Genomic DNA, 10,630 nt, shown 5'->3' with positions numbered 1-10,630 from the left:
TAATTATACAAAAAAAGGTTGTTAGTTTATTTCAATGACGCTTAAAGTGTAAGTTACAAATCTTTAAAAAGTGCTTCTGTTACAACAAAACACACACGTAAAAAGCTGTATAAACGACAAATCTCAAAACGATATTATAAAGGAGAAGTCAGACGGGGGAACGGGTCGCCCACGTCCGGCGTTCAGCAAAAGTGCTCTCATCACAAGAGGAAAGTTTACAAAATATTACATATGTCAGAAAGAAAAAAGTATACGGCAATGTCAGGACGTGCGGCCTCGTCCGCTCGCTGTCATGGCTGGATACTATATACTAGTGTTGCATATACATACGGCGAGCTGCAGTCTATACAATGTGTGCTGCCGGGGATTACCACTGCTCCCAGCTAAAGTCATCTCCTCTCCCAAAGACGATAAAAAATCCCAGGATGGTGAGGAAAATCACTGCATTCCCTGCCAGGACCAAGCCGCACGCCCCCCATAAGATCTGGAAGAAAACGCACAACAAACAATTAACTGGTTATTGTCCAGGACATTCTGGAAGAAGAAACTATGGAATATTCTATAAAGCAATGATGACACCCAGTGGCTAAACCTCGAATAAATCTAAGGAAATAGGAACTAAAGGTCCTCCCTGCTGCAAGGCCTTATGGGTAGGTGGGGCAGCAGGGGTCCCTGTGTGATGTACTGACATGTAGATGCATAACACAGAGCACCATAAAATGTAGAACTTACACTAACCACTGTGATACTATGTAGCTCCTGATCTAATACTCTCCAGGGCCCCCTGTTTATGCTGGAGCATGAGGACTGTGTCTGAGCATACTAACAGCACATAACCATGCTGCAGCACATCCGGACACATCGGAGGGACACCCTGGAGAGACGCGGAGTATCAATAGCGACAGAGTACGGAAATAACAGAGCTCGAAGAGCTACACAACTATAAAAGGGCAGTACAATGGGCTGCAAGCTTCAAAATATTCCTCTGCTTAATATCAGTAACTCTCCCCTCCAAGAAAAGCTGCCAGAAAACTTAACCCCAATCTCTTTGCCCCGAGGTTTATTTTCGCAGATGCAGTTAGGAGCCTTCTCCAAGCCCCCAGAGGTCTGTCCCAATTAGAGATGCAGCTTCATTATTACATATGGGATGTGAGCGCCATCTGCTGGTGTGTTTCCAAAAGTGCACCATATTCTGGCACGTGGGACATCATTAAAGGCGTTGTCCACTTTAAGCACATTCCATCAGATAACTGATATTGTTTGTAAAATGAAAAGTTATTCAATTAACCAATATACTCCGGGCGCGGCGTGCACTACTCCTACTATCACAGCGCACTCACAAGTGAAAACAGACAATGGGGCGGATTAGGCGAGGAAAAACAGACCATGGGGGGTGTGATAGTGATTGTGCAGCAGTACCTACAGGACCGATCACATATCTCTCCAACATTACCAAATGCAGAATGGTGGAGTTGGAGAGCGGCGGATGTGGCCTGACTTACATATATCATGACTTTAGTGTTCCTGTACTTAAAGGGGTCTTTCATTAGGAGCCCCTTTTAAATCTTGTTATCAAGGGTAAACAAAGTCATTTTCAGTTAAGAATGTGATCTTAGATTGTTAGATAGTTATAGAGCCACTTTATTTACTTAATGAAGGCAACAGATAATGTGTAATAATTTTGTAATGTGTGTGTGTAAGTGTGTATGGGGGGGGGGGGGGGGGATATTAGGTAATTTTCCAATATACATCTATTAATAGTTCTGCGCTGGTTTCATGATATGTAAAGTGGAGCCAATAACATGGCTGTGTACGGTCTAAGAAATACGGACTGCGTGTTGCTGAACGCTGCCCCTGGAGAACGACTCTTAGACTAGATCCCTTCCCGTCCTTGGTTGAACTTGATGGACAAGTATCTTTTTTCATGATCCTATGATAGATCCGACTACAGCGCTACAAGTCCCCGCAGCCTTGCTCCTCACATAGTGATAATTGTTCTATGGCTGCAGGGACTTAACGCTGGGTCCATATTTCACAGCTGTGTAACTAGGCCTCAACCCAAATACAATTTAGGAATCATCCCTTCCACATTGTCCAATGTTACCTACCACGTGCATCCTGGCCAGAATGATGGGAAGGCCAAATGCGGAGACCACTATCCCGGTGGTGAAGAAATAGGCCAGTTCTCGGCAGGCGCTGCTCGCTGCGTCGCTGTCATCACTGACTCTTGTGGCAATAAAATGTGGAATGGGGCTAATAACGTAGAATATCAAAACAAAGAGCGGCCAATAGATTCTGCAAAGAAGAGAAATACAACAGGTACCAGATATTGCGGGTCAAAGAGAATAAATGGCGCGGCATAGCGGTTACTCTATCAATCAGGGGGATTGAGGACCCAGGTTCTATGTCAATGGAAATCTGCCATTTGATTTGATGCATTATGAAGCAAACATACCTGGAGAAGGCTGGAGCTACACTGATGCAGGAACATCTTGTTTAACCCCTTAGGGTGATGCCACACGTCACGTTTTTGGACTGTTTAAAAATGCATGCGTTTTTTAATGTTTACCCTGCGTTTGGCTGCTTTGAACCCGTTTATCTTCATTTCTAGAAACGGATTCATTTTTAAACGGACTGAAAAAGCGGCATTTGGCAGCAACCTCAGTGACGCAACCTGAAAAGGCTTAAGTGACCGGGCATATTTAGCAAATTTTCAGCTGTTTACGGGACATAACTTTTTTTGCGTATTACCTTAAGATTTTTTGCGGTGGTTTTTTTCGGGACACATAGAGCTAATTAAAATGTAATAAAAGTTTAAACATTATTTTTTTCATTTATATTTTTATTTGGGGTTAAAAGTAGTAAAAGTTGTAATTTATAGTACATATTTTTGTAACATTTTTTGTTTTGGTCGCTTTGATATATAATATGTATAGTCTCTGGCTAATGGGCGAGTATGGCGGTGTTTTTTGTGGTGCAGCGGGGGATATTTTTATTATATGGGGGAAATGTCAATGTATTTCTATAAATATTTATTAATATTTCTTGTGGGTGTGTGTGTGTTTTTACTTTATATGAGGTCATAAAACACCCCCCCCTCCTTTTTTTTTTCTCTAATTTTACTTTATTCTTTCTTTTACAAGTTTTCCCATGTAACTGGGGCATCTGTAAGAGCCTCAGCTACCGAGGAGACCCCCACCTGTCACTGGGGGAGCTGATCAGACCTGTACTGGTTCTGCTCCTATTTCGACGCTGTGAGGAGCAGAGAAGGGAGCAGCGGTAACAAACAGCATCTCCCTAGGGTCTCCGGTGTCACTCTGCGGGTCCTACTCCCACGACAAGCATGGGAGCAGTAGAAAACTGCAGACTCCGGACCTGCGCCGGCTGATGTCTACAGTCAGTCCGAAACAGGTTAATCCCTGACACAGAGTGGTTTTGCTCAAAAACAATTATAAAATTCAGGACATTAGGAAAGCTGGGTGCCCTGGCTGCAGTACATAAGCACTTTACACGAGCTGCCGGAACTGTCTACACAGGACTAATCAACCTGTGCCGGATGACTCATACACAGCAGCTGGGGGATGGTGCAGCGATTGATTACTTCTGCCTGTCAGGGATAACACAGTGATTACAGCGTTCTCTGGAGCAGGGCATAATTAGGGTAAGAGGAGAAGCTCCGGGGCAGCCACAGGGGCGACAGAGCCTCATTATCATAATGTTATAATTGTTGTTTCAGCAAAACCACTCAGCTCATGGATTAAACAAGATATGTTTCTGCATCAGTGTAGCTACAACATTCCCAAGGTATGTTTGGGTCATAATGCATAAAAGCAAATGGTAAATTTCCTTTAACAGTGCAGCAAGAGAGTTGGTCCTATAATCCAGACTCATGTTCTGATTTTGCACTGCAGAACCATGAACAACCTGATGACAGAAGTGCTGCAGAACAACTGTTGTAAATGGCACAAATTTACGAGGATTTTATTGTAGAAAAGATCCTTAAAGGGGTTTAGAACGGAGGATCCAATGTACCTCCGTGGGACCCCTCGTCGCTCCCAGAGATGAATGGAGCTGATGGTCTGCATGTCCGTTCTGCTCCATTCATCTCTATGGAGCTGATAGAGAGAGCCGGAGATGGCTGCGCTCCTGTGGTTAGGGCCTCACTTGTGGGAAACCCCCTTTAATTTTACTGTTCGGAACAGTATGATGTGTGATTCCCCAGTGACCAGTCTTTACACTTACCTGTAACTCTCTAAGGCACATCCCAACATGAGGAAAGTCAGACCAATGGCTCCACTGAATGATAAGGCAACAAGTGCTACAAAGAAGAAGAATATTACAAGATGTTAGAAATGTAACGACACAAGTCCATGTGTAATACAGAGGCAACTGTGTACATAAAGTCTATGGAAACAATCACCTATATATTTATAGTATCGGACGTTACTAAACCAAATGGGCACCGAATCAATACAACAGACCGCATCACTGTATTATATACTGTATATATCATCTCAGGTGTCATGTGATATCGCAGCAGATCCTCCGCAGCCTGGACTAGTGGTTCTAGATTTTCTGAGCGCACACAGCGTGTACCCGGAACCTTCTGCATCCTCTGCTCCGCAGCCCCTCGCCTCCGCTCTACATAACAGCTCTGCAGCAGCCCCTCGCCTCCGCTCTACATAACAGCTCTGCAGCAGCCTCTCGCCTCCGCTCTACATAACAGCTCTGCAGCAGCCCCTCGCCTCCGCGCTACGTAACAGCTCTGCGGCAGCCCCTCATGAAAGAGAGAACAGTATTCAAGGTGAATACATAGATTTAGATGTGGGAAATTTAGAAGGCTCAGTGTTCCTTACACTGTGTGTATTATCCCTGTACTGTGACATCACTGTGTGTATTATCCCTGTACTGTGACATCACTGTGTGTATTATCCCTGTACTGTGACATCACTGTGTGTATTATCTCTGTACTGTGACATTACTGTGTGTATTATCCCTGTACTGTGACATCACTGTGTGTATTATCCCTGTACTGGGACATCACTGTGTGTATTATCCCTGTACTGTGACATCACTGTGTGTATTATCTCTGTACTGTGACATTACTGTGTGTATTATCCCTGTACTGTGACATCACTGTGTGTATTATCCCTGTACTGGGACATCACTGTGTGTATTATCTCTGTACTGTGAAATCACTGTGTGTATTATCCCTGTACTGTGACATCACTGTGTGTATTATCCCTGTACTGTGACATCACTGTGTGTATTATCCCTGTACTGTGACATCACTGTGTGTATTATCCCTGTACTGTGACATCACTGTGTGTATTATCCCTGTACTGTGACATCACTGTGTGTATTATCCCTGTACTGTGACATCACTGTGTGTATTATCCCTGTACTGTGACATCACTGTGTGTATTATCCCTGTACTGTGACATCACTGTGTGTATTATCCCTGTACTGTGACATCACTGTGTGTATTATCCCTGTACTGTGACATCACTGTGTGTATTATCCCTGTACTGTGACATCACTGTGTGTATTATCTCTGTACTGTGACATCACTGTGTGTATTATCCCTGTACTGTGACATCACTGTGTGTATTATCTCTGTACTGTTGCACTGTTACAGACCTGCAGCTGTGTAGAGTCATGTACAATATGTAATGGCTAATACTTTGTGCACAGACCAGACAGTGATGTTAGAACTGCTGCAGTTTTGTTACTTTGTGTACACAATGACTTGGTTTCTGGTGAATACATCACATACATGTGTTGTGTGCACAGAACTGGAGCTGTTATATCATTATACACATATTATAAAGCATATAAGTAGCCGCTACCTTTGATCCCCGCCATGGTGAGCGCACGGATGTCTTTGGTACAGTGAGTGTTTACACTGCCGCTTCCTGACTGCAGGCTAGGAAGAGAAACCGGAAGCCCAGCAGCAACCCATGCTACGCTATCATTGGCTACCAACACTTGCCACTCAATTGAATCTAGTAACTGATTGGTTGAGCGGATTTCCCGCCTCCCTTCCTGTGGTGTTTTCCTTCTGTTGCTGTCACCACATAGTGACCTCGGGCAGATTAGAAGGGTGGACGCTCTGATTGGACGAGCGGGTGCGCCGGAAAGAGTGGGATGAATTTGATTGGACAATCGGTGCGATGTGGTGGAAGAGGCGCGTTTTCATTGTATGTTCTGATGTCAGTCATGAGGTGACTGTGTGGCGTCGGGTAGTCGGACGCCGTATAGGGTTTCTCTCTTCATGACCTCCTCCGTGTTGTAGAGTTCTTGTGAGTTGTCAATTTTAAAAGAATTTGACAAAAAAATTGAATAGTGAAAGTATAAAAACTGCACTTATTCTGTTATATGGATCTTTTGTAAAATTATTTCTTCTTTTGCTGCAATTCCCCGCACGGCCTGAAGGACATGAGTGGCGCTGTTGGTAGAAGAAAACCTGTTATACAGTCATAACTCCACACAAAATGTCATATTATTGGGTAATAACATGGAAAACAGGCAATTACAGGGGCGCTCCAGGGTCTATTATATTGTCACCATATATATATATATACACACTCACCGGCCTCTTTATTAGGTCACCTGTCCAACTGCTCGTTAACACTTAATTTCTAATCAGCCAATCACGGCAACTCAGTGCATTTAGGCATGTAGACATGGTCAAGACAATCTCCTGCAGTTCTCCCGAGCATCAGTATGGGGAAGAAAGGTGATTTGTGGCCTGTGAACGTGGCATGGTTGTTGGTGCCAGAAGGGCTGGTCTGAGTATTTCAGAAACTGCTGATCTACTGGGATTTTCACGCACAACCATCTCTAGGGTTTACAGAGAATGGTCCGAAAAAGAAAAAACATCCAGTGAGCGGCAGTTCTGTGGGCGGAAATGCCTTGTTGATGCCAGAGGTCAGAGGAGAATGGGCAGACTGGTTCGAGCTGATAGAAAGGCAACAGTGACTCAAATCGCCACCCGTTACAACCAAGGTAGGCAGAAGAGCATCTCTGAACGCACAGTACGTCCAACTTTGAGGCAGATGGGCTACAGCAGCAGAAGACCACACCGGGTGCCACTCCTTTCAGCTAAGAACAGGAAACTGAGGCTACAATTTGCACAAGCTCATCGAAATTGGACAGTAGAAGATTGGAAAAACGTTGCCTGGTCTGATGAGTCTCGATTTCTGCTGCGACATTCGGATGGTAGGGTCAGAATTTGGTACAACAACATGAAAGCATGGATCCATCCTGCCTTGTATCAGCGGCTCAGGCTGGTGGTGGTGGTGTCATGGATCCATCCTGCCTTGTATCAGCGGCTCAGGCTGGTGGTGGTGGTGTCATGGATCCATCCTGCCTTGTATCAGCGGGTCAGGCTGGTGGTGGTGGTGTCATGGATCCATCCTGCCTTGTATCAGCGGCTCAGGCTGGTGGTGGTGGTGTCATGGATCCATCCTGCCTTGTATCAGCGGGTCAGGCTGGTGGTGGTGGTGTCATGGATCCATCCTGCCTTGTATCAGCGGCTCAGGCTGGTGGTGGTGGTGTCATGGATCCATCCTGCCTTGTATCAGCGGCTCAGGCTGGTGGTGCTGGTGTCATGGATCCATCCTGCCTTGTATCAGCGGCTCAGGCTGGTGGTGGTGGTGTCATGGATCCATCCTGCCTTGTATCAGCGGCTCAGGCTGGTGGTGGTGGTGTCATGGATCCATCCTGCCATGTATCAGCGGCTCAGGCTGGTGGTGGTGGTGTCATGGATCCATCCTGCCTTGTATCAGCGGCTCAGGCTGGTGCTGGTGGTGTCATGGATCCATCCTGCCTTGTATCAGCGGCTCAGGCTGGTGGTGGTGGTGTCATGGATCCATCCTGCCTTGTATCAGCGGCTCAGGCTGGTGGTGGTGGTGTCATGGATCCATCCTGCCTTGTATCAGTGGGTCAGGCTGGTGCTGGTGGTGTCATGGATCCATCCTGCCTTGTATCAGCGGCTCAGGCTGGTGGTGGTGGTGTCATGGATCCATCCTGCCTTGTATCAGCGGCTCAGGCTGGTGGTGGTGGTGTCATGGATCCATCCTGCCTTGTATCAGCGGGTCAGGCTGGTGGTGGTGGTGTCATGGATCCATCCTGCCTTGTATCAGCGGGTCAGGCTGGTGGTGCTGGTGTCATGGATCCATCCTGCCTTGTATCAGCGGGTCAGGCTGGTGGTGCTGGTGTCATGGATCCATCCTGCCTTGTATCAGCGGCTCAGGCTGGTGGTGGTGGTGTCATGAATCCATCCTGCCTTGTATCAGCGGCTCAGGCTGGTGGTGGTGGTGTCATGGATCCATCCTGCCTTGTATCAGCGGCTCAGGCTGGTGGTGCTGGTGTCATGGATCCATCCTGCCTTGTATCAGCGGCTCAGGCTGGTGGTGCTGGTGTCATGGATCCATCCTGCCTTGTATCAGCGGCTCAGGCTGGTGGTGATGGTGTCATGGATCCATCCTGCCTTATATCAGCGGCTCAGGCTGGTGGTGGTGGTGTAATGGATCCATCCTGCCTTGTATCAGCGGCTCAGGCTGGTGGTGGTGGTGTCATGGATCCATCCTGCCTTGTATCAGCGGCTCAGGCTGGTGGTGGTGGTGTCATGGATCCATCCTGCCTTGTATCAGCGGGTCAGGCTGGTGGTGGTGGTGTCATGGATCCATCCTGCCTTGTATCAGCGGGTCAGGCTGGTGGTGTCATGGATCCATCCTGCCTTGTATCAGCGGGTCAGGCTGGTGGTGGTGGTGTCATGGATCCATTCTGCCTTGTTTCAGCGGGTCAGGCTGGTGGTGGGGGTGTCATGGTGTCTTTGGGCCCCTTGGTACAACGCCACAGCCTACCTGAGTATTGTTGCTGACCATGTCCATCCCTTTATGAGCACAATGTACCCTGTAACATCTGATGGCTACTTTCAGCAGGATAATGCGCCATGTCATAAAGCTGGAATCATCTCAGACTGGTTTCTTGAACATGACAATGAGGTCACTGGACACAAATGGCTCCACAGTCACCAGATCTCAATCCAATAGAGCATCTTTGGGATGTGGTGGAACGGGAGATTCGCATCATGGATGTGCAGCCGACAAATCTGCGGCAACTGTGTGATGCCATCATGTCAATATGGAGCAAAATCTCTGAGGAGCTTCCAGCACCTTGTTGTATCTATGCCACGAAGAATTGAGGCAGTTCTGAAGGCAAAAGGGGGTCCAACCCGTTACTAGCATGGTGTGCCTAATAAAGTGGCCGGTGAGTGTATATATATATATACAGCCTCTGCTTTGCTTCCCATCTGCTCCTCCTTTCATATACATCCAACTTTTGGTGTGATTTCTTTAGATTTGGTTGCATTTGGTGACTCGTTCATTGCACATTCATTTCTCCATATTTTTGGTATGTAGTGCTTCTTTATTTCTTTTGCTTTTTTAGGGTCATCCTCTCTTATTTAGGCTGTGTGGTTATTGGGGTACAGGGCCTATGCATGGCTCTAGTCTAGGCCCTGGGTTGCATTACCCTGTGGTATAATTTAAATGGTTTTAATTTTGTCCCATGTATTGAATGTACCGTATTTTTTTATAGTCCGATGCGCCTAATATATGAATCGGGAAGAGCTCCGGGCCAAATAGCCACAGAGCTTCTTCATCTGCCACCTAACCCGTTTACCTCTGCTCCCTGTGTCCTTGATGCGGCTATTCGTGGGGGTCGCTCACTTCTCCTGGTTGCTCTCTTCTGGAGCGATCGGCGCCAAGTTCGGGAGTTTGCGGGGGCCTGGGGCGTTCAATCTTCGTCATGTCCCCCGTCGTAGGCATTCTGACAGTAGCCGCCACTGCTGTGGTGCTTCTGAGTTACCTCTATGCCTCTCTGCTCCGCATCCAAACGACGCCCCCGGACCCTCTTCTATCTCAAGCGGCCGCCTGCACCTTATGTATGCACCAACACGTCTTAGCTGCCCTTTATTCTTAATGCGCCCTTTACATATACGCCGGTGCGCCTAATCAGCCGAAAAATACGGTAGTTGTGTATTTCTAATAAAATGCATTTTTCTATATTCAAGTCCACTATACGCAGCCTCTGCTTTCTTCTTTTGTTGGTTCAGTACAGGGATAATACACACAGTGATGTCACAGTACAGAGATAATACACACAGTGATGTCACAGTACAGGGATAATACACACAGTGATGTCACAGTACAGAGATAATACACACAGTGATGTCACAGTACAGAGATAATACACACAGTGATGTCACAGTACAGAATAATACACACAGCGATGTCACAGTGCAGGATAATACACACAGTGATGTCACAGTACAGAGATAATACACACAGCGATGTCACAGTACAGAGATAATACACACAGTGATGTCACAGTACAGAGATAATACACACAGCGATGTCACAGTACAGAGATAATACACACAGTGATGTCACAGTACAGAGATAATACACACAGCGATGTCACAGTACAGAGATAATACACACAGTGATGTCACAGTACAGAGAATACACACAGTGATGTCACAGTACAGGGATAATACACACAGTGATGTCACAGTACAGAGATAATACACACAGTGGTGTCACAGTACAGGGATAATACA

The 10,630-nt window shown here is 46.5% G+C and overlaps 1 protein-coding gene and 1 long non-coding RNA gene across 2 annotated transcripts in view; one reads left to right on the top strand and one right to left on the bottom strand.

The window, feature by feature from the left end:
• On the bottom strand, nt 1-5,999 carry LEPROT (leptin receptor overlapping transcript). The gene is made up of 4 exons (XM_072127379.1): nt 5,850-5,999; nt 4,243-4,318; nt 2,109-2,295; nt 1-484 (listed from the first exon to the last, which is right to left on the bottom strand). Exons 1-4 carry the CDS (start codon nt 5,863-5,865, stop codon nt 368-370), a joined length of 396 nt encoding a protein of 131 aa, XP_071983480.1. The 5' UTR covers nt 5,866-5,999; the 3' UTR covers nt 1-367.
• A 205-nt stretch (nt 6,000-6,204) lies between these two features.
• Nucleotides 6,205-10,630, top strand: part of LOC140103745 (uncharacterized) — a 36,109-nt gene continuing 31,683 nt past the window's right edge. The window contains exon 1 of the long non-coding RNA XR_011850168.1: nt 6,205-6,302. This is a non-coding gene — a long non-coding RNA (uncharacterized lncRNA). The remainder of the gene's footprint in view (nt 6,303-10,630) is intronic.

The sequence above is a fragment of the Engystomops pustulosus genome, chromosome 10, assembly GCF_040894005.1.
Source record: "Engystomops pustulosus chromosome 10, aEngPut4.maternal, whole genome shotgun sequence".
Taxonomy (NCBI): Eukaryota; Metazoa; Chordata; class Amphibia; order Anura; family Leptodactylidae; genus Engystomops; species Engystomops pustulosus.
This window is presented reverse-complemented; position numbering and strand designations above follow the sequence as displayed.

Excerpts from the sequence above, each read along its gene's own strand:
- LEPROT (XM_072127379.1), bottom strand. Across the intron at positions 2,296-4,242 it reads TGTGCCTTAGAGAGTTACAG|AATCTATTGGCCGCTCTTTG; the intron begins GTAAGTGTAAAG and ends TCTTCTTTGCAG. Across the intron at positions 485-2,108 it reads TTCTGGCCAGGATGCACGTG|ATCTTATGGGGGGCGTGCGG; the intron begins GTAGGTAACATT and ends GTTTTCTTCCAG.